General features: G+C 39.3%; 1 protein-coding gene across 9 annotated transcripts in view; it reads left to right on the top strand.

Moving 5' to 3' along the window:
- Window positions 1–23,188, top strand: part of BLTP1 (bridge-like lipid transfer protein family member 1) — a 169,084-nt gene that overhangs the window by 135,894 nt on the left and 10,002 nt on the right. For 4 of the 9 annotated variants that reach the window (XM_019667736.1, XM_019667803.1, XM_019668023.1 and 1 more), the window contains 20 exons: window positions 834–957; window positions 2,723–2,832; window positions 3,500–3,590; window positions 4,104–4,166; window positions 6,208–6,458; window positions 7,026–7,241; window positions 8,411–8,591; window positions 9,127–9,328; window positions 10,996–11,157; window positions 11,643–11,782; window positions 12,831–13,032; window positions 15,567–15,767; window positions 16,303–16,482; window positions 16,862–16,999; window positions 17,437–17,694; window positions 18,578–18,725; window positions 19,134–19,291; window positions 19,407–19,599; window positions 19,812–20,029; window positions 22,337–22,588. In XM_019667736.1, coding sequence (XP_019523281.1) covers window positions 834–957; window positions 2,723–2,832; window positions 3,500–3,590; window positions 4,104–4,166; window positions 6,208–6,458; window positions 7,026–7,241; window positions 8,411–8,591; window positions 9,127–9,328; window positions 10,996–11,157; window positions 11,643–11,782; window positions 12,831–13,032; window positions 15,567–15,767; window positions 16,303–16,482; window positions 16,862–16,999; window positions 17,437–17,694; window positions 18,578–18,725; window positions 19,134–19,291; window positions 19,407–19,599; window positions 19,812–20,029; window positions 22,337–22,588 — 3,488 coding nt within the window. The remainder of the gene's footprint in view (window positions 1–833; window positions 958–2,722; window positions 2,833–3,499; window positions 3,591–4,103; window positions 4,167–6,207; window positions 6,459–7,025; window positions 7,242–8,410; window positions 8,592–9,126; window positions 9,329–10,995; window positions 11,158–11,642; window positions 11,783–12,830; window positions 13,033–15,566; window positions 15,768–16,302; window positions 16,483–16,861; window positions 17,000–17,436; window positions 17,695–18,577; window positions 18,726–19,133; window positions 19,292–19,406; window positions 19,600–19,811; window positions 20,030–22,336; window positions 22,589–23,188) is intronic. The other 5 variants (XM_019668251.1, XM_019667945.1, XM_019668173.1 and 2 more) reach the window with 3 other exon arrangements.

The following is a 23,188-nucleotide window of genomic DNA, read 5'->3' as shown; positions in this document are numbered from 1 at the left end:
TGAGGTTAGATGGCATTATCCAAACTTTAGAGTTGTGAAAACTGGCTAGGAAGAGTTAAAGAATTAAAATGTGCACTTGGGTGTGCCTGAGTTCACAGTGCATGCCTTGTTTTGCCTGCCTGTATTAACGGTCCTGGAGGACTCAAGTGGGCGTAGGGTGAGTCAAGAGGGTAAGTAGGTGGTAGGAATTTATTTTTCTTTGTCTGTTGCCTGCTGGATATAGAACTAAGTAATAACTTCCACTATAAGTCTAACTGTTCTTCTTGCCAAACTTTGAAAATTTTGTTTTTAAAAAAATCACCCGAAAGGTGATAGTCATGCCTCATCTTTTCTAATCTTCATACCTGTGGTTTTTTTGCATTCAAGAACTTTACACAACTCGATGCATTCTGTACAATGAAAGGTATTACCTAAAAACATATCTGTAAATTAATTATGATATAATGATTCACATTTTCCTGTTTACTTACATTACAGTTTTAGTTTTGTTCTCAGGGGAAAAAATGACTTGAAGCAAAATATACTTCCTCCTCTAAAGCCTTACATACAGTTATATGTAGAATTTTACACACAGACGCTCTTATGCAGAGTGTTCCATAGCTTTCATAAGCTTGTCAAATAGACTCTTGATGCAAAAATGGATAAGAACCATTTCCTAAAACATAAGAGCGAGCTTCTTAACAGTTTGCCAGGTATGAGTGTTAACTTTGTGAAAGATTTTGGCTTGTCCTCACATAATCTTGGATATTCTGAAAAATGAAACAAAAAGAAGTAAAAATCAGTTATACTTTGTTACTTTTTTACATTAATTGCTGTATCTGTTATGCATCCAGAAAATTAGGTGCAAGTGAAGGGACCATCAACCAAGAAATCCAACGTTACCAGCAGTTAGAGTCTGTGGCTGTGAATGACATTCGAAGAGATGTTCGTAAGAAATTACGGAGGTCCAGTATGCGAGTGAGTCAACAATTACAGAGAATTTTATTAAAGTAGACTTTTTATTTTTTACTTCATGAAACTTGATGATGATATTTACGTTTGTTCTCTTACTTCCTCCATTGCTGGCGATACCACCTGGTTTGTACATCTCGTATCTGCTGTGTACCAGGCACTGTTTAAAGCACTTTACTTTTAATAACCCATGAACTCCTTACAACAACCTTATGGGGTAGCTTGTATTGTTTGCCCCATTTTAAAGATGAGGAAACTGAGACACAGAGGTCAAGTAATGTGACCAAGGTTATACAGCCAGTAGTCCCAATGGAGCCAAGAGTCAGACCCAAACAGTGGGGCCCGGCAGTCTATGCCCTTAGCCACCATGTTTTGTCTACCTTTCATGAAGTCAGACTTTCCTTTTAGTCTAACTCAAATGTGCAGTCTTTTGAGGTGTCCGTTCTTCCCCCATTCCACTCCCTCAGCTGTTCACCTCTCAGCCACTGTGTGTTCTCAGCACCTCATTCTTATCCTTACCATTTGCGCGTCTGTTCACCCTTACTAGAGTTTGTTTCTGAAAAGAGAATTTCTTTCTGTCTGACCCCCACTGCCACCACATTTCCTGGGGCTGAGTCCGGTTGCTGAGCAGTTGAAATATACAGCTATACTATAATCATATCGTAGAAAATAATTCTAAAACTTATCCAAATAGAAGTAGGTTGCTTTGGGTCAAGGTGGTCTTGTTAGTGGAAAAGCTATTTTTAAAAAAAAGATAAATGGGTTCTTAGCCTTTTTTTTTAATAATCAACCGAGTCCTCCATTTTTTACTAGAATAAGGATTTTGGTTGGCCCCGCAATACATAGAAACAGATTCAATTGGAGCTGCTGGGTTGGAGGAAGCGGGAGAGGACCAGGCATCCAGCGCTTGTTGGCTTGAACTTTCTTTCCTGGATCGCCCCAAAGCCCCAGACAACCTAGTTTGAATACTATTCTAAATTATTTAAAGTTAAAGTCCAGTTTGAGTTATTCGTTATTGGCTTCTGATACTAATAAATGGGTAATGATCTATAATGCATAATCCTGTATTTAAAATTTTTGCTGCTATGTACCTCATATTACAATATAATTAAAATATTGCTCGCATACTGTCTATAAGGTAGTTTATACTTGGTAATTGAGTGCTAAGAATAAAACGAGGTAGAGCTGATTAGGGAAACCAGTGAAGCTACATCTGAGTTCCTAGCGTTGGTGTCATTGGTCATCTTCCCTCAATTCGCGTTCAGCCCTTCTGCATCGTACATCTCCACTGTATTCGAGTCCTTGTCACACTTGGTCACCTTTGGAGAAGAGGGGTCTGGAGACAGGAGAGTGTTCAGATCATCCCTTCACTTCCTGCAGTGAAGCTCTGTTGCAGGGGTGCTCTGGGTGGGACTTGAGATGATTGACGGTCGCTCCTCCCACTCTTTTCCTCATTTCCTGCCCCTTTTCTTTCCGTCCTGATGGTTCTGATGGTCTCCTTTCTTCTCCCTGTCTGTGCTGCCAGCCTCTTTTCTCTCCGGCCAGCAGGGTCTCTCATTTTCTTGTGCAGCTTTCCCCAGTGACCCAGGACTAAGGAGCTGATTCATGCGCTCCTCTGATCCACCTGAGTCGTTAAGTGACTTTCAGAGTGACTCCTTATCGATGGGGGAAGTGAGCTAACATGTTTATAGTAGAATATTTTATCTGCAGTCAGATATTACAGTAGTAAACAAGTGCCTGAAGTCACCCTTTTTCTCTCCTGTTTCATTAGGCTGCTTCCCTAAAGGATAAGTGGGGCTTGGGTTACAAACCAAGTTACAACCGGTCGAAAACCATTTCTGCTTCCGGAAGACCACCTCTTAAGCGAATGGAACGGGCAAGGTAACGTGTTCCAACAGCGAGCCAAGTAGTTGTTTCTGACTCCTTTCCCGAGGCCCACCACGTGTTTATTGTGTTCTACTTGGGGAAATTATAAAGTTATGATAGCAAATAGGGACCTTATGAGTCAAATACCGGTGCTAGTGGATGCTGTCACACTGAGAAGTTTATCTGAGGAATTCCTCTGTCACATTTATACCAGTCATTGTGTGCTTTGTAGTAATGAAGTACATTGCTATTTAGACAAGTTTTTGTGTAAACTTCTAGACTCTCCAAAGAAATGAAAATGTGCATATTAGTAGCTGCAGCTCTAAGCTTGTCATTTTAGAAAAGGCATGATTGCACACACATTTAGCATATGAAAAAATGGAAAATTTCATATATTATTGATAGAATACTACTGTGTTACTAGTAAATGAGCACTATAAAGTAAAAATTATAAATTCTTTTTTATATGGTTTAGTTTTAGGAAATCTTATGTTAATCAAAACATTGAATATTTTTTTATGGGATGCTAAAGGTTAAGAAATGGGATACCAAAAGTTCAATCCTTGAGTAAGGTGATTATTTAGAAATAGAACATTAATGTCATCAATCAGACTTTTATAAAGTCCAGGGATTTTTTCCAGCAGGAGTGCTCATGTTTTATAACTTCCTCTGTGACTTTCAGCTCCCGAGTAGGGGAAGCCGAGGAGCTCCCGGAAATCCGCGTTGATGTAGCGTCCCCTGGGCCCCGAGTGACCTTCCACATTCAAGATACGGTAAGAGAGAGACGATTTCTTAGAGACGCACAGTGCTGAGTAATGTTAGTGATTGCAGAAGTATACTAGCTATGCCATTTCAAATAACTGGCTGCGACCCACAGTGAAAGTGTGCACTGTGATGGCTGATGGCTGTCCATTTCCAAGTAGCGGGACACTGCCCACCAGCTAGTGTTACGCATGTAGAATAAAAACGCAACTGCTTGCGCTCACATCGAAATGTTTCATTGAATAATTTTATTTCCAATTGTGACTCCCCATTAAATTGGGTCTTATACACAAATATAAATGTGGAATGTTTATACATATTTTATTGCTTGTGTATTTTAGTGTAGAATGTGTAGAAATAATAGCAGAAACCAGACGCAAAAAGGGCAGCTTCAAAGTTGTATTCTAATTTTATAGCATACTAAAAATGTTTGTTTTGTTTTTTGTATATTTATGTACTTTTAAACCATTGTTTTTGGGGTTTTTTTAATGAGTTTTTATAATTTTTTTATTATTTTAATTAAGTTGAAAAAAACAGTATGGGGAAGCACACCACAATCCAGCTGTCCCGGGGAAGGGTATTTTCAGGTACTTATTAAGAACAACACAAATTCTGCTTCACAACTAATTAACCACCTTGAAAATCTACTTTCAAAATGTCTTCCTCTTGTTTCATACTAAACTCAGACCTCAAAAATATTTTACATAAAAGGTTAAGATTGTTTGAGCTCTTGCATAAATATATTTTAGTTCTATACTTCTTTATAGTTTAATATTAAGTATCTAATGTCCAAAATTAAAAGACTAAATCAGCTTACCAAATTAACTCAACCAAATCATAAACTAGAAAATGGAACTTATTACAGTCATTAGCAAATCCATGAATGAGTCTCTTTTCCCCACATTCAACTATAAAGTGAATCTTTGTTTAAAAAGATTAGTTACGTAGTTCAAACTAAAATCAAACATATCTCAGAATAACAGATCAATCATTAAGTGTTATTTCTTATGAGTCACTGGTGTAAAAAATGTATAGAAACAATCCATTTTAAAAATTCTCATGTTCAAAATGGAGTGGAAAATGTGCAACACAATCATTTATAAAATGAATTAACATTTTTATGAGCCAAATATTTTCCCTAAATAGAAGTCATAAAAGTAAAACTGAATTTTTAAAATGTATGTACATATCAGTTATATTAACCTTTGTCTGGAAACTTTCTGCCAAGTTACATTTAAAACTGGCACTTATTCCACATATATTTTGTTTCCCTTCCCCCTAAGCTAGAGTCTGAATATATATCCCACAGTTCTACTGAATTTAGTTAAACTGAATTTTGTTTTAGAACTATTAGATTATAATATAGTGAGCTTGATAAACACATCCTTTTCTTATTTTCTAAAAATAAACTTGGAAATAAATCATGTACAGTGAATTGAATGGATTGTACTAATTAAGTTGATTCTTTTTTTTTTCCTGTCCAACACTTTTAAAATTGATATAATTGACATACAATATTATGTTAGTTTCAGGTATACAGACTAATGATTCAATATGTGTATATATTGGGAGATGATTAAGTGATTTTTGAAATACATTAATATTTGAATTGATTCGAGTCCTATTTTTAAATCGCATACACTGTTTATAAAAAATAGTATATAAAAATCATAAATTACAGTATAGATCATTAAGACATGGTTAAATATAAAATAAATATAAAACAAGAGATATCTGTCTACATAAACTCTTAACCACAGTTTTAAAAATTGAAGATGTTCTGATAAAATCTGGTTTACTTATTTACTAAATAACATGTATATTATAAAAAGTGAAGAAAATCTGAATTCTGCAAATGTTTGAAATTTTGAACTAGGAAATTAGACTTTCACTAGCTATCTTATAGTAGCATCAATAGAATGTGTCACCTTGCACATTACGCTTTACAAAGGCTTATCACATTCTCAAAGGATACTCAAGCAACTCTCAGAATTGGGAATCGAAAGTAGGTCATAGGACATTTTGTTGTTTCTTTTACCTGCTAAGCACTGTGGCCTCCAGGTGCAGCCCTCAGCTAGTGACATGGCGTGTATACAAACTGTTCACCTTCATATATAGCATTCTTAAGCTCAGTTGAGTAATATGTTTGATTACAAAACCATTTGCTTTCTTCAACCCGTTAGGGACTCATTTTTAAAAGACATGTCCACAAAAGTCACCTACAAGCACGTGTAGTTCTGTCCCAGCATCTGCATGCTCTTCCGTCACTAAGTGCTCTCTGGCTTTCTCATTTACAGTTGATCACATTGTTTCCTTTGTCTCCACAGCATGTTTAATTTATGCTTGAAATAATTACGATATGTGCTAATTAATATGTTTCTATAAAGTAAGCTTTCACTCTACTGTTGACACTGTCGGTGGTGTGACTTTCTGTGGTTTCACCTGCTTCCTCCCTTGCTGGGCCATTGCATATGTTCTTAATCGGACCTTTCTTTCAGTTCAGAGTGAGGAAATTGAACTCTGAGAAAATTTTTAAATGTTGAAACATATGTTTGCTCTTTTTCCTTTTTTTAATTGAGAAGAGATTCATGATTGAAACTGCTTCATGTTTGCTCTTTTGACAATCAGTTCCCAGAGGAGACGGAGCTGGACCTTTTGTCAGTGACCATCGAAGGCCCTGCCCACTACGCATCGCCTGGCGAAGGGCCGTGCTCCGTGTTCAGCCCCAGGACGCCAGGAGCCTTCCCACCCGGCGTTGCTATCCAACCTGAAGAGGGCCGCCGCGAGGACAGCCTGTCTTCTACCAGTGAGGATTCGGAGAAGGACGAGAAGGATGAAGACCATGAGAAGGAAAAGTTTTATATTTACAGGAAACCTTCGTGAGTAGCCTTTTTGTTTGAAGATCCTTAGGTAGGATCGCAGAATCTGGAACTGAGCATAGAGCATTATCTGTAACTGATGATTCTCACAGAAAAAAACCCACAAAACCTTAATGTGCGTAGCCAGAGTGAGACTAATAGACATATCCTTGGCTTACTACAGTCGTTTAGCTCCATACGGCATTGTTTTTTTCTTTTCCTGTTCTTCTGCATTTTCATAAAATCTAGGAAGATTTGCAAAATTTGCAAAATTCCATGTGCAGAAATGAAATCTCCCAAATGTGGCATGTGGTGCATACACTGCCATCAGCCTCTGTTACAGCAGTCATCAGGCCTGTGTCCTCGGCACCCAGCACATTCGCTGTCTGGCACGAAATAGCTCTCAGCGCAGAGCTGCTGAATGAAATGTGACTCTGTTACACTTAGCTAGTTGAGTAATAGGTGTGAATTTATAAAATAGTAAAATTTATTTACAGACTGTTGCTCACGCGTACCATGTTGGAAAATAGCTTGCTAGAAACGCTCTCTGCTTTATCACAATGTAATGACCAGTTGCTCTTCCTGTAGACATACGTCTCGTAAAAAAGCAACAGGCTTCGCGGCTGTTCATCAGCTGTTCACAGAACGTTGGCCGACGGCACCAGTCAACCGCAGCCTTAGTGGCACAGCCACAGAGAGAAATATCGACTTTGAACTTGACATACGGGTTGAAATTGATAGTGGAAAATGTGTGCTGCACCCAACTACCCTTCTACAAGAACATGATGATATAAGCTTGAGAAGGTAAATTGGTCACAAAGGATACATGTCATTTCATTTGTTAGAAATGTTATTTATATGTCATTGAATTATAATCTTTTCCCCCCACATCCCAAAATGCAGATTTAAAGAGTAGATTTAATCATAGTTGTAATGTTTGAGTGGGTATTTCCATAACCTACTATTTCTTTAAACAAGTGTATAATATTTTCTGGTGACTAGCAATGCATGTCTGATTTAGATTCTAGAAAATGTGTTAATTAAAATAGTTATATCTTTAGAATTCTCCTTTATACAAGTATGAATTTCTCAATTAGTCTCTGTCTTTGTATTGTGCACACTTCTATTTTAAAGAACAGTGCAATACTCAGATATATCTTGCTTATTGGGAGTTTTGATGGCTCCATCAAGAAGCAGGAACAACTGGGGATCAGCTTGCCAGAGGCCTCAGTATTCTGGGGCGCTGGTCAGCATATTGCTGCGGCTTGCTGTTCGTTTCCATCATTAAGTAAATGGTGCTGTAAACAGGCTTAACGTTAGGTCACTCTTTTCTTTGGATTTCTGTTTTGATTTTCATTCCTAATCTAAAAAAGAATGATAAGAAAACAGTACTAACTGGGTGGGTGGATGGGTGGGGGAGGGGTCGAAACACAGATGAACAAGGAGGCAGGATGCTGGCGGTCTGTGAAGGTGGGGATAGATCCTTAGGTGTTCTGTGTACCATTCTGTCTACTCTCTATGTTTGAAGTTTTCTGTAATAAAAGATTTTTTAAATGGCCTATTTGTCTAAGGAGGCTTTTATAAAGTGAGAAGATAAAAAGGCACTCTAAACAGTTAAATTCGTACAAATGTAGTGGTGATGATAAAAAGATGACTTTATTTTTGATTGAACCCTAATAAACCATAATACGTTCAGCAATTTGATTTGGTTCACTCTACTACGTGCACGTGAAACAGTTGTGACCTCAGGAAAGAATAAAGGTAACTGCACTGTGAATTACGGAGCATACAACAGAAACGTCCTCCGTGCCAGGAGACATAAGCCGGTTTAGTGGGGATGCTGAGGACCTTTACTTTTCAGCTTCACTAATGAAGAATCACATTGTATTTGCTGTATAAATAACATTTTGAATTTAAACAAAAGGAAATAAATGTCCTTTTTTTAAAAAGGTAAAACATTTTTCTATTTGTAGGAGTTATGATAGAAGTTCCAGGAGTTTAGATCAAGATTCTCCTTCAAAAAAGAAGAAGTTTCAAACCAATTATGCTTCAACTACCCATTTGATGGGTGGCAAGAAGGTGCCGTCATCTCTCCAGACAAAGCCTAGCGACTTAGAGACGACAGTGTTTTACATCCCTGGAGTTGATGTAAAGGTGAAAGCTAACTGTCCAGTGCGCGGGATTCGATTGTCAGTATCAGGGCTTAGTTTCTATCATGAGTGTTCTTCCTTCTCCACCTATAATCAAGTGAGACTTTCCAATGTTTTTCTGTAACATTGCCATATCCTGAACATAAGAACAGCAAATTGAATGCTACCACTTCTTTCATACAGCTTTTTCTATGAAATTTTGGCAGAAATCAGTTATTTGTTTTTCATACATTCATATCCATAACATATTTGCTAAACCTTGTCTAGTGCAACTTTATTAAACTATTTTTTAGATTCTAAAATTAATGAGTCCTAGAATGTTAAGCTAGAAAGAATTTAATTATTAGTTGGATGACCCTCTAAATTTTAGAAAAGGATAGAGCTAAGCAACTTGCTAGGCTCACAACGCTGACTTGTAAAACCTGGAACTGGGCCTTCTGACTCCTGGACCGTTGTGCTTCCTACCACATGCTTCTGCATTTCTTGGTTTCCCTCATCTGCATGCTTTTAACTGTGAAAGTTTGTTTTCTTCAATCCAGCTGCATTACAATTCCAAGACGCTCAAGACTGACTCGCCTAATGCCTCCAGAGGATCCTCCTTGCCCAGAACCCTCTCGAAAGAGTCCAAGCTGTATGGTATGAAAGACAGTGGGACGTGCTCTCCTTCTCCTCCTTTACCCTACACTGTCCAGAGCAAGACTAACACCCTACTTCCTCCCCAACCCCCACCTATCCCCTCAGGTATTTAAGGAAAATGCACTCTATTTTTAATTTTTTTCATAACTTAAGTTTTAGTCATTGCCTACTTGCTCTATTGAGACTTTCTTTCAAATTCACGTTTAAGTAAAGAGAACATAGATGCAATAATGACTGTACAAAATGCATGTGTAGAAGTCTGGGCCAAGTACTTTCCGCTAGTTTTCGAACTGGTATTACCTTACAATATCAGTTGTTAAAATATTAAATATATTAAATAGTTGATTTAATATTTTTAGATCTGTGTCTATTTAGAAAAAGTTTTATGAAGTTCCTATATGGGAGCTTTTGATTTAGATGGGAAGTTGTACAAAAACTTGCACATCACACTTACACAAGCAAGACAGAGTACATTGGGCTTGACCACATTTGTTAATTATCACTGCACAACAAATTACCCCAAACTTGGCAGCTTGTAGCCTCCAACAGTTTTTGTGGATCAGAGTTTCAGGAGCAGTTCGGCAGGGGGCCTCTAACCTCACACTCGCGTGTGAAGTTGCAGACACCATGTTGACTAGGGCTGCTGTCATCCGAATGCTTGACCAGATCTGGAACACCTGCTCCCAGCATGTCCCGGTCGACACAGCTGCCGCAGTTGCTTCCGGCTTCCCCACATGGGCTGCCGGAGCGTTCTCGTGACAGGCAGCTGACTCCCATCAGAAGAAGTGATCCAAAAGAGAGCATTGCTGAAGCCGCGCTGTCTTTCACGGCTCAGCCTCGGAAGCCCACAGTGTCTTATTGATCGTGCAGCGCAGTTCTGTTCAGTGTGGGAGGGAGCTGCCCACTGCCTGACTAGCAGGAGGAAGGGGCCGCTGGAAGCTGTGTTGGAATCCGGCTACCACGGCTCATGAATACCACCTTACATAGAGAATTTCCTAAAAAAGGGGATATCAGACTGGACAGGAATTATCTGTAAAAGTTTCATTTGGGAGCTGGAACTTGATATACCAATATTTTAAAATAGCCAGTAACCATGATAATAATGCCTAATTTTTCAATTGACAAGGCACATCTAGTCCAGTAAGTACAGGACAGGTATTATTATGCCCATTTTATAAATGAGGGAAGTTCAGGCTCTTGGAAGTTGAGTTTCCTTCCTAGGTTTACAAAACTAATATATGTTGGAATTGGAAACCTAAACCAAAGTTAGCTAAGTCTGCGTCAGCGGTTTATTCTGCTTATTATCCTGCCGAGGAACAGACGGAGCAAGATGGCCGCCCGTGTAGGGAAGCGTTCGCATGTATGAGCTAAGAACATCAAGGACGTGGAAAAGCCTGAAAACAGTGACGTTTTTCCTTCCTTGTTACAAAACATCGTTAGTCAGAGTTCCCTATATCCTCTTAAGTGCACAAAATAATGCTAATGAAAAACTCAGCCAAGCATCAACTTGAAAAACTGAACCAAAGTGTGAGCTAGAGCAAGTAGGAAGAAGTGTTGTGTTATATATATATATATACGTCATTAGTCATCTTTGTATTCTAATATTAATACATCATTTCTATCAGCCTGCCATTTTTATTACACTCTTGTATGGTTTCAAGTATAAGGTGCTTCACCTGATTAAACTGTCGTATAATTCTAATTTCTCACAAAATTGTCCTGTTTTATGGGAACTATTTATGAAATTCTTGTTACATTTGTTCTTGTTCTAGCCAAAGGAAAAGGAAGTGGAGGAGTGAAAACGGCCAAGTTATATGCGTGGGTAGCGCTTCAGTCGCTGCCAGAAGAAATGGTTATCAGTCCCTGCCTGTTGGACTTTCTGGAAAAGGCTCTGGAAACTATCCCAATTACACCAATTGAAAGGAATTATACAAGTGAGTATCCTCCTTGTAGGGTTACTTCCCCATCACAAAATTTTGGGGCCCTGCTTCTTAGAAGGATTTCATAAGGTATTATATATTATTCCATAATATATTCAATGATAATATAAAAGAATCATAGAACTGAAAAAGAACATGAAATCATCTCGTCCCCGTTCAAAGTAGAGAAGCAAAGCCCTGGGGAGGCTGGATGATTTCCCCATGGCCACAGCTAGTTCATGATGATGTGACATCCTTAGATCCCTAGGCGTGTGTCTTGGGCCCGAAAGTCCTTGAGGGCAGAGGTGTAATTCCCGGTGCTTTGTATGTGTGGCTGTGGCAGCAGGGCTCGGGGTTTGAAGGAGCCAGAGCTTTGCCTGGGCAGGTGTGCAGCACACGTGCTGTGTGCTCTCACCCCGTCTCAGCACTGGCATGCATAGGGGAAGAGGGTCTCTCAGTATTGCCCTGATGATCAAACTGCAAACTAAATGTTTGAACAGCTGTCAGCTCCCAAGACGAAGACATGGGACATTTTGAAATACCAGACCCCATGGAAGAGTCTACGACGTCGCTGGTGTCGTCGTCCACGTCTGCCTACACCTCCTTCCCCGTGGACGTGGTGGTGTACGTGCGAGTTCAGGTGTGCTCTCTCTCCGCCGTGTCGGAGAGGAAACTTGCTTTCTTACATTTGTCTGTACCTGCCCACATCACTTCCCTTTCAACTTTTCTTACCCCGGGGTTCGTGGACCTTGTATGTCTCATGGCTGAGAGGTTTCCAGAACCTCTGGGAAGTTCACGTGCACTTTTATGTGTGTATTTACTTTTCTGCTGAGGAGGTTCACAGAGACTTGGGTTTTCAATATGTGGCAAAAATGAAAATATATAAGTTAAAATTCTTTTTTTGCATTTATGCCTTTTTTACTCTGGCACTATAATTGCCATCATGGTCCTTTTTGAGCAGCTATAAAGTGTAATTGAGATATAGAGTCACAATAGTACCTTTGTTAGATTTTTACTAAGTATTATGTGATTTTTATATAATATATTCTAGAATGCAGTCTTATCAGTTGGCCTTTGGGAATGTATTTTAGCATCTGAATGAGTCCATTTGTTTAGAAGGATTTGAAAACCACTTGTATCTAAACTTTAGGGTTTATTTAGTTTATCCTCAATGAAAATCTTACAATCAATCTCAAGAATAAAAGAAATGCTAAGTGTCATCTGTTCAAACCATTTTCTACCTTAGCAGTTTGGCCAAAGAGCCTCCTTCTGGTGTTTTGCACTAGATTTTTTCAAGGTCTGCTGAAAACATGTAATGGGTGAGGGCTTAAGAGTTGATACAACTTATGAATGCAACGGTCTTTTTAAATTTTAGTGTAAGGGAAATTACTTCCTTTAAAAGACTTGATTATGAACATGTGTTATGTGAACATAATGTTCTGCATTATCTAAATGTCTAAATATTTATCAGAGATAGCTCCTCAAATATTTAGATTTTTGACATGATACCATTTTGTTAATACATTGGTTAATGTCTCATGTGTCTGTTTGAAAAAGCAAGTACATTAGGCACAAAATCGTTTTGTTTGTCACTAAATTTGATATATGTGGACTGAAATGGCAATGTAATTTTTGGAATCCAGTGTGAAATTCTTAACCACCTAGTTCCTAGGACCTTATTTTTTTAGCCCTCACAGATCAAGTTCAGCTGTTTACCTGTATCGAGAGTAGAATGCATGCTGAAGCTGCCATCCCTGGACTTGGTGTTTTCTTCAAACCGAGGAGAACTGGAGACGTTAGGGACTGCGTGCCCTGCAGAGTCTCTGTCCTCTGGAAGCAGCGCTACTCAGAGTGGGACAAAGACCTCTGCGAGCAAGACCGGGACACCAGGTATGCAGGCGTCCTTCCAGTCCGCTGGCGTAAAGCCAAATGCTATTTAAAAAAAATTTTTTTTATAGTAATTAGTATATACTTCTAAAGAAATCAATTTGGAAGGGAGAATATTTGAGAATTAGAGCATTTATAGAAAAAAATCTACGGTACATCAAAGTTTTTTGTACATTTTGTCACAAGTGGATAGCAGTCGGGTAGCATTTTATAGTTGGCTTAAATGTACACACTGCAAGTGCCCCGAAGTAGCTCATGTGTTAAGTTCAAGTCCTTTTTAATGTTTTATGCTGTTTTTATAGTTTTGCAAATGGAAAATAAGAGATGCAGTGTTACTTGACAAGGATTTCTTATCACACTGAATTAAATTATATTGAGTATATATACATATTTTTTGTTTTATTTATATTTTACTAAATTTATTGGGGTGACATTAGTTAGAAAATGATATAGATTTCAAGTATACATTTCTAAATATTCATCTCTAAAATAACTTTAATGACAGCATGATTATGCCATCATTTTGATCATATTTTAAGATTCCCTGAACTTTTTGTTTTTATTTGGTAAATAATGTTAAGATGAATATCTTTGTATGTAAATATTTATAAAACCCTTAGGATGAATTCTGAACAGTGGAATTCCTGAGTCAGAGCACGTGACCATTCCTAACGTGTTTGATGTGTTTGCTCTCCAATGAGACGATTTCTGCATCCTAACCGCAGTGTGTCTGGATGCCACATTCACTGTGTTCTTCCCAACACTGTGCTTTAAATTTATTTTTAATCATTGTTAATGTGATGGACTACAGTGGGATTTTACTCTTCTAATTTGTATTATATTACTTCATTGGCTGTTTGAGGGGGGGATAAATATACCCATGACCATTTGTCTGTTGGGACATTCAGTTTTTTCTTAGTGACAAAACAAATTATTAACACTTAAATTATTATAACAGTGTATACATACTATGCTAGGGATGTGTGCTGAAAGGAATATGAAATGAGCAACTATTTTTTATGCCCATATTTTGATTCCTAAAAAAAAAAAAATGAAATAGCGCCGTTCATTTTATCATAAAACTTGCAAGAAGGAATGACTATGAGAATAAATGTATAAAAAGTATAGGTTATGACAGTAAGCATTCATTCAAAGGATCTTTGTGGCGCTTTACTGGGGCCTGGGTCTGTGCTGGGGTTTGGACATACAGGAATGAACTCAGCTACCAGGCGCGGTCCCTGCTAATGTGGAACTTAAACTGAATTTGGAGAAACAGAAAATAAACAATCATATTGTAAGTGGAAACATGCAGTAGGTGGGTATGCATTAGCCAAGCAGAGCTAGGAGAAGGAGCACTCCAGGTAGAGATCCAAAATCCATGAGGCAGGAAAGAGTTTGGTAACTTGGAAAAATCAAATAGGACTAGTGTAAGTGGACCAGGGTGAACAAGGGGTACACTGGCAGAGAAGGATCTCTCGAGGAAGCCACTGAGCGATTCAGCAGGGACGTGGGTGTGATTCTGAGTCACAGTTTAGAACACTGGTCCCCCTGCAGCGGCGGGGAGCAGTGGGCCTTGTCAGCAGTCCAGCACTGATCGTTCCTTAGGCTGGAATAGCAGTAGTGAGACGGAGGCAGATGGACGGGCTCGATACATGTTGGACACAGAAAGTGTTTGACATGGAAATAATACGGTGATAAATTGCTCGATAGGGAGTTAGAAGTGGAAAGGATGACAGATAACCTGCAGGGTTTAGGTCGAGCTATTTGCATGGGAATATCACTTAGTGGAGATGGGAAACACTGAAGAAAAGCAGGTTGGGGAAAAGGTCAGGAAGAGTTCAGTTTCAGACATGCTAAGCACCATATGCCTGTGACCCATTCTCGTAGGATGCCAGCTAACCAGCTGCAACATACAAATATATGCAAAGGAGGTCCGAGCTGGACACCCACATTTTGGAATCATCACCAAAATCATATAATGCTCTATTCACATGGCCTCATGTTTTTATGTTTAAAGCGTGTTTGGAACTAGTCTGTCCGCCCATGGTGAACATTACCACTCAGGACGCTTGGTTTTCTAAGACAGAGAGCTTTCACTTTCTACACGTGTGTGCCTTGCTCTGTCACCACAGTTTCCTACTGAAATGTGGACTCTAACTCTACAATTTGGATTTTTTTTAGTTTGCTCTCCTCCCCCTTTGCTTAAACCCCAGTTATTTTGTGCCTCTTCCGCTGCTGGCTTCCAGTGGCGCAAAGGAGAGAATAAACAGGAAGCCATGGAGTTGGCCACTCACATGTATAAATAATTGTCTCAGAGGTGAACAGGGTATTCAACCCTGGTTTATGGAATAAGTTCACTGGAAAGTACATTTAAGCCCTCATTTTGTTTTCAAGGATTTCAATCTATTCGTGACTTAATGTTTGAGCATTTCTGTTTTATTTTCTAGTCACGTTTGGTTCTTGACACTGTATTAGTGACAGGCTTCTTTTACTTTGTGTGGCTGGTAAGTATTTGGGGCCTCTTGTGTTCCCTCTAGGTTCGTCAGGACTGGGCAGCCCCCTTGGCAGGAGTCGGCACAGCAGCAGTCAGTCTGACCTCACCACTCCCAGCAGCAGCTCGTCTGGTCTGAGCTTCACTGCGTGCATGTCTGACTTCTCCCTGTATGTGTTTCATCCTTACGGAGCGGGGAAGCAAAAAACCGCCGTGTCTGGCCTTGCGCCTGCATCAGGAGGGTTAGGTATGCTCCGGGGTCTGCGCCCTCTTCAAACCCACAGCGTCTTTCCAAGCTTTGAGCTTTGCAGAAGTCAGGATACCTTTAATAATGGGTGTAAAAAACAAGGTCAGAAACTAAAACTTTTTGCCCTTTATTCTGTCTCTACAAATAAGTAGAAATATGAAAAAAGTAATTCAGGTAAATTAATTTTACAAGAATTTTAAAACTCAGAATATTTTATAAGTGATACACACAGCACAGTAATCTCTTTGGAGATGAGGTCTATTTGAGTAAGAAATCATATTCTACAAATAGTAAATTTTTAAAGTGTGTGCATCATGTTTGTTAATTTAAAATGAGACTATTATTATTATCACTATTAAGAACTTAAGTATCACTGGCATTTTAAGGTGCTGATTTACCAATAAAAATGCTCATTAGATCATTTTGCTATTTACCTCACTTAAGTGATTTTAAATGAAGGCATGTTCCAGTGTTTTGGGAAATTTCGTGTGTATACATGTCTATGGATACAAGTATGTGTGTGTTCTTTTTACAGGAAATGTGGATGAAGAACCCACTTCGGTCACTGGTCGCAAAGACTCACTGAGTATAAACCTTGAGTTTGTCAAAGTGAGTTTGTCTCGGATAAGGCGTTCAGGAGGTGCCTCGTTTTTTGAAAGTCAATCTGTAAACAAGTCTGCAAGCAAAATGGACACCACGCTAATAAATATATCTGGTATTCAATTTTATAGTGTTATAATTAAAATATTGTTTTTCAGAATTAAAAAAGGGCCTCCTTTTTAAGTATTTAAATATTAAATTTAATAGTAAGCTTTTAGTGATAAATTAATTAAAGGAGAGCAGTAACACTCAGAATTCCAACTTGATCTCACCTCAAAAAAGGAATGGAACTAATAGTGTTAGAATGTGCCATTTTTCTCATTGGTGGAAGGAACATATTATCACTAATCATACTATGCACCTTATTTTGATATTTCGTGAATTGTAACATTATAACTCAGTTCTGTAGTACCATTTCATATTATACCTACCATGTAAAAATAATGACGGTTTTGGAAATTTATTCTAACAAATTTTATTTATTTATGTATCAGCTGTTTGTGATATAGGGTCTGCTTCCTTTAAATATGATATGCGTCGACTCAGTGAAATTCTGGCATTTCCAAGAGCCTGGTACAGGAGAAGTATTGCAAGACGCCTGTTCCTTGGAGACCAAACTATAAATTTGCCAAGTAAGCCTGTTATGCAATTGTAATTTACACTTGGTTGTTTTTAATTTTGGTTACAATGGTAACAAGACCCATGGTTGGTAACACAAACTTTGCCTTACTTGGTAAGTTGTACCATGCAGTTCATTCCCTTATTCAACAAATGTCTGCGCCCCTCTAATTGCTAAGTGAAATGGAGAGTTAGCATGATGCAATAAAAATATTAGAAATCTGATCTAGGCCTGTTCCCTCATCTGTGAAATGGGAACGGACACCTCTCCAGTCTCTCACAGGATTTCGGTGAGAAGTGAATAACATGGTGGACTGTGCTCTGCAAACTGTCATCTAGAGAACTAGAAGGAATATATAATGTGATCAGAAATGGCAGAGTGGTGAACCTTACTATTTTATAACATGGTGGTTTTACCCCCTTAATTCTGTTTTTGTTGCTGCTTTATTAGCGTCTGGCCCAGGGACCCCTGATTCCATTGAAGGGGTAAGCCAGCACCTTTCCCCCGAATCATCAAGAAAAGCTTACTGCAGGACCTGGGAGCAGCCCAGTCAGTCGGCCTCCTTCACCCACATGCCTCAGTCACCCAATGTGTTCAATGAGCATGTGTCAAACAGCACCATGTCACCAGGGACAGCAGCGCAGAGCCTGAAATCCCCAGCTTCCGTAAGGTCCAGGAGTGTGTCTGACTCTTCAGTTCCCCGAAGAGGTAATGCTGCTCCCTTGTTTCAGCAGCCCTCCCATGCCCCCAAGATAAAACTTGTCATTTTTGGCTCCCAGACTTCTGTCCCAACTGCAGGCAGATATACCCTTGTAGCTTTTTATGGACGATGGCGCTGGGTGAACCCCAAACCGAACAACAAGCAAACACTGCAAAGTATTTGCCAGCAGATGAGATAGCTGGATGGCTAGTAGCTTTGAAAAGGGAGAGAGGAACGGGCACGTTTTGGGGTGATCCATGCGGTACAGTTTTAGTAGTAAAATAAGCCTCCAGTGTTGTAAAAGATGTTTGGTGTTGGAAGTCCATCTTTGAATTCCTTCAGTCATTCTTTTGTTCACCCAGTGTTCTTTGAACTGCTTGATATGCTCAGCACTCTACCTGTGTCTGAACATATAAACAAGAGTGCTGTAGTTCAGGTCACAAGTAAGATTAGAGCCTAATGAGCAAATGCAAGGTTCAGGATGTACCTGAGTCCATAAGACACAGAAGACAGGCGTACAGCGGCCTCCGCATCTCAGAACGGTCCCTGCCTCACGCCCCCTATTTGGCAGCAACAACTTAGGATGTCCTCCTTTGTTAAGAAGAGCCCAGGCGGGGAGTGATCTGTGCTGCTGTACCCCCCACACACCAGAATCCTCTCATATACAAAGGAGGTCACTCATTGCTTTCAAGAAAGTAAGGCTACCAGCTTTTACTAAACATTCGGTAAATGGTAACTGCTTGACGGGCAATATGACAGCTATTTAACGTTAGGCCTCAATACAAAAATATTTTATTTTTATTTTTTTGGATTATAGTGATGAGTAGTTTTTGCTTTGTAATCGCTGAGCATCTATGTGAATAAATGTGCATTTGATTTTTCTATTTTTAGATTCACTCTCAAAGACATCAACTCCTTTTAACAAATCAAACAAAGCAAGTCAACAAGGGACCCCGTGGGAAACACTTGTCGTGTTTGCTATCAACTTGAAGCAATTAAACGTTCAGATGAATATGAGTAATGTAATGGGAAATACAACGTAAGCTATTCAGATACAAAGAAAATATAATGAATCATGCGTTTTAATTTTTCTTACATTGTAGTAAAGCAATTCAAAACCTTATTTTTAATGCTGGAATGTTTGAGATACTAAAAATGGTAGATTAAAGCTATAAAATTGCTTTATCCTGAAAAATGGCTTAATCTAATCCTAAAGGTGCTATAATATAAAATAGCATGAGATACATGTTCTAAAAAGAGACAAAATTATAAGGAAAATAGCATAATTTTCTAGCTAAGAGAAAAGCCTCATCATTAATGTTAATATTCAAACATTCACCACAGAGCTTATAAGAAATACATTTTATTGTCAAATCATCTAGCTCTTGTTTAAATTCATGACCCTGGGAGCCGTATGTCTGGTTAAGAAGCTCTTCCTTTTTTTCAGCTGGACAACTAGTGGTCTGAAGAGCCAGGGCCGGCTGTCGGTAGGCAGTAACCGAGATCGCGAGATCAGCATGTCCGTTGGGCTGGGAAGGTCACAGTTAGATTCTAAAGGAGGAGTAGTTGGTGGGACCATAGATGTCAATGCTCTGGAGATGGTCGGTATGTTGAAATTTTACAGCTGAAAAATATATTGAAAAAAAATGTTTTAAAAATTGACTTTGATGAGTCTTTCCCATGGCATTTCTGTGAAAAGTGGTTACTGTTTCTCTTCCAGCTCATATTTCTGAACATCCCAATCAGCAGCCTAGCCATAAAATCCAGATTACTATGGGGTCTACAGAAGCCCGTGTGGATTACATGGGCTCGAGCATCCTCATGGGCATCTTTAGTAATGCTGACCTCAAGCTTCAGGACGAATGGAAAGTCAATCTCTATAACACACTGGACTCAAGCATAACTGATAAAAGGTATCTCGTCAAATACTACTTTTTGGACACTTTATATGACTGCTCTTAATATATTTTCTGTCATCCAGCAAGAAAGCACAATTTATTTTTCTTGCAAAATGATTTTATATTGTGCAATTGATGTGAATCAAAGAGGTGGGTGGGGAAGAGAACTATTCTTGTACTTTTAAATTATCTTCCATAAGATTTAAGGACTTTGTTTTACGTTCTAGTGAAATTTTTGTCCATGGAGATTTGAAGTGGGATATTTTCCAAGTAATGATATCAAGGTCAACCACACCAGACCTGATAAAAATAGGAATGAAGCTCCAGGAATTTTTCACACAACAGTTTGATACCAGCAAACGAGCTCTGTCAACGTGGGGACCAGTTCCTTATCTTCCACCTAAGACAATGACGAATAACCTAGAGAAAAGCTCACAAGAACAATGTAAGAGTTAGAGCTACGCCTTTGTGTGTGCCCGTCTTTTGCTAAATATGTTACAGTCTTCATTTAAAGTAATAATAATGTCTGTATTCCACATTTACAAAGTGATCCAAACATTCTCGTCCTGTTCACGCAGCAAAGTACCTGATTTCCCACCCAGCAATGAAAGAAGAGGCCACACTGGGAAGTCATCGTTCATTGTCACCTCCCCCGCCACACGCACTCCTGCCCCGACTGCTAAGTGTGACCATACCATGCTCTTCAGAGCATGGGCTGTGGATTGGTTAGCTGTGTCACATTAGGCAGATTATGATTTTCACTCAGCAACTCAATCAGCAAATGTGTATTAGGCATAAGCACTAGGCATAGGCAATCTACTAGTGGACCAAGTTCCTATCCTTATGGAGTTTACATTCTAGTGGGGGAGACCATAATTTAGTCACGAAAATGCCACATAATTTCAGGGGGAGAGAAGTGCTAAGAAAAAGAAGAGCCTGGAAGGAATAGGGCACGGCAGTGTGTGGGGATAGCTATTTTAGAAAGGGAGTCAGGGAAGCCTTTTCTGAAGTGAAAGACCTATGCTGAGATCTGCGCAGAGAGAGTTCTGGGCACAGGGGGCGCCTGAAGGATGCAAAGCTCCTCCCACAGGAAGAAACTCAGAGGATCGTGAAGATGGTCGCTGCTGGGCCAGAGGGAGCAAGCAGGAAAGTGTTGGACATAAACTCAGGGAGATAGGCCACAGTTAAGGTCTTTAGTATGCTAAGTAGCTGTTGGAGAGTTCTGAACAGATTTGCTATTGATTTACTTTTTCTTAGAATATCACTCTGGCTGCTATGTGGAGCACAGACTACATTAGGTGGTTGGGAATGGAATACGGAGACCACTTGCTGTAATTACCATTACCACTGTTACCATAGTTACGTTACCATAGGAAGGACGTCATGCAGGAGGCCAGGCCACCGATGGCAACTTTAACTAGTGATTGAGGTAAAAGTGGTGAAAAGTTGTCAGAATCAGGATAATGCTTAATAACTTATTCTCACAGAACCAGGACATGTGCATTGAGGAAAAACTAGAAAACACATACATACAAAACATCAAAATATCTCATTCCACCCAGAAATCACCACTGAATACTTGAGAACATAAATTTTCAGATACTTTTCTGTGCACGTTTGTACTTTTTACCAAAATATTGTTCATACTGTTTTGTAACCTTTTCCACTGAATCTCCCACTTTCCATTTGGCCGATTTATCTCCTCTAGCCTCTGACCATATTCCACAATTGACTTAAAATTATCCTTACAACTGGTTTGTCCAAACCAGTACATCCAGTTCAAAATCAGGTTAAAAATTCTGGTTATGTTCCTTCACTCTCTTTTAATTCAGCGTAGTCCTCTTTTTAATGACCTCACTTGTTGAAGGGACCTGGCCAGCTATCCCGCAGAATCTCCTACCTTCTAGGCATTTTCCATTTGCTTCCTCGTGGTTTCACTTATCTTGTTCCTCCAGCCCCTGTTTTTTTTAAACTAGAAGTGGTATCAAGCATATACAAATAGAGGGAAGTTTCCCAAGACGCCTGTCCTGGATTCTTTTAAAAAGCCCTTGTCATGGAAAACAGGCTTACGGGATTGTTTTAGGTTAAAGGACTCTAAAGAGACATGCCAACTAAATACAACACATGATCCCTGGTGGCATCTAGAGTGAGTGTTGTGGGAAACAGTCAGAACGGACAGTACTGGAATAAGTGGGAAGTATACATTAGTGCTTCTCAAACTGCAGTGTGTCTGCAACACCTGGAGATTCCGATCCAGTAGGTGCAGGGTGGACGGAAGAGCCTGCATTTCTAACAAGTTTCAGGCTGATGCTGATGGTCTTCAGACCTCACGTTTGAGTAGCATGGGTATAAAAGTTTTAAAGAAGTACTTTCAGGGGATCGGCATTTGATTTCTAAGTCTTCTAGTCACTGGATTATTTAACCCCTCTTCTGTTTCACTTGAAAAGGTGTAGATGAAATACCTAGTTTATAGTGACTGTGAGACTGTATAACATTTCCTGCAAGCACTTAGTCATTCGTGAATCACTGCAGCAGTGTAAGCAGTAATTATTAGTTCATTCCATCCCTGTGCAGCATCTTTCCCCGATGGTGTCTTTATTAGCTTCTGCTCAATGCTAAGCAGCCGTTGGATTGTTGTTTTCATCCCTTAACTGAGTCACTTGGGCTGGACGGAGTAGCCACGCGCTGCCTCCCACTGCCCGCCGGGATGTGCCGAGGCCTCCCGGCTAAGTGGTTTCTGGTTTTCTTGCAGTGCTGGATGCGGCCCACCATCGGCATTGGCCCGGAGTACTGAAGGTGGTGTCAGGATGCCACATATCCTTATTTCAGATCCCACTGCCAGAGGATGGGATGCAGTTCGGAGGATCGATGAGCTTACATGGGAATCATATGACTCTAGCTTGTTTTCATGGTCCAAATTTCCGTTCAAAATCCTGGGCCCTTTTTCACTTGGAAGAACCAAATATTGCTTTCTGGACCGAAGCTCAGAAAATCTGGGAAGATGGTAAGCTTTTACTCTTTCCTGTCTTCTGATTTGATAACATATGGCAAAGTAGTTTTTTTTTCTCATATCTTTTGTCTTCATACTATATTTCTGAAGTTTATCTCTACTTGTTATCATGTACCTGACATGTCAAGTTCACTTCATATAAAGTCTGGGGATGTGTGAAAAGACTCATTTCTGAACTTGCATCTAGTCTGCTTCTTAAGCAATTAAAATTCTTGCTGCTGTGGCTAGCCATAGTCCTAACAATGGTAGTCATTGTAAATCTTATGAAGACGCAAACAGAAGACACACAGTGGTAGTATAAGGAAACTATTTGCCAGTCAAGACCGCAAAACGTTTATGGGCAAGGCAGTGCTTTTACCGTTATTTATACATAAACCCAGTTTCTTTTAGCTTTCATTCCTACTAAGTGGTTTCTTAATGAATGAAAAAAAAGGTTGATGCTGTTCCCCTTACTGAGGATAAATCAAGTTATAACTAAAAGGAAAATAAATAATAGTGATTTTTCTTTCTCATTTCCCCTCAATTTCACAACCCTCCTTATCTGTGTATGACTTAGTATTGGGTTGTCGGAAAAGTCATGACGCATGTTTGCGA

This window comes from Hipposideros armiger, unplaced genomic scaffold (genome assembly GCF_001890085.2).
Source record: "Hipposideros armiger isolate ML-2016 unplaced genomic scaffold, ASM189008v1 scaffold_1, whole genome shotgun sequence".
In the NCBI taxonomy this organism is placed as follows: Eukaryota; Metazoa; Chordata; class Mammalia; order Chiroptera; family Hipposideridae; genus Hipposideros; species Hipposideros armiger.
Note: the sequence above shows the minus strand (reverse complement) of the source record. Positions and strands in the feature narration are given on the sequence as shown.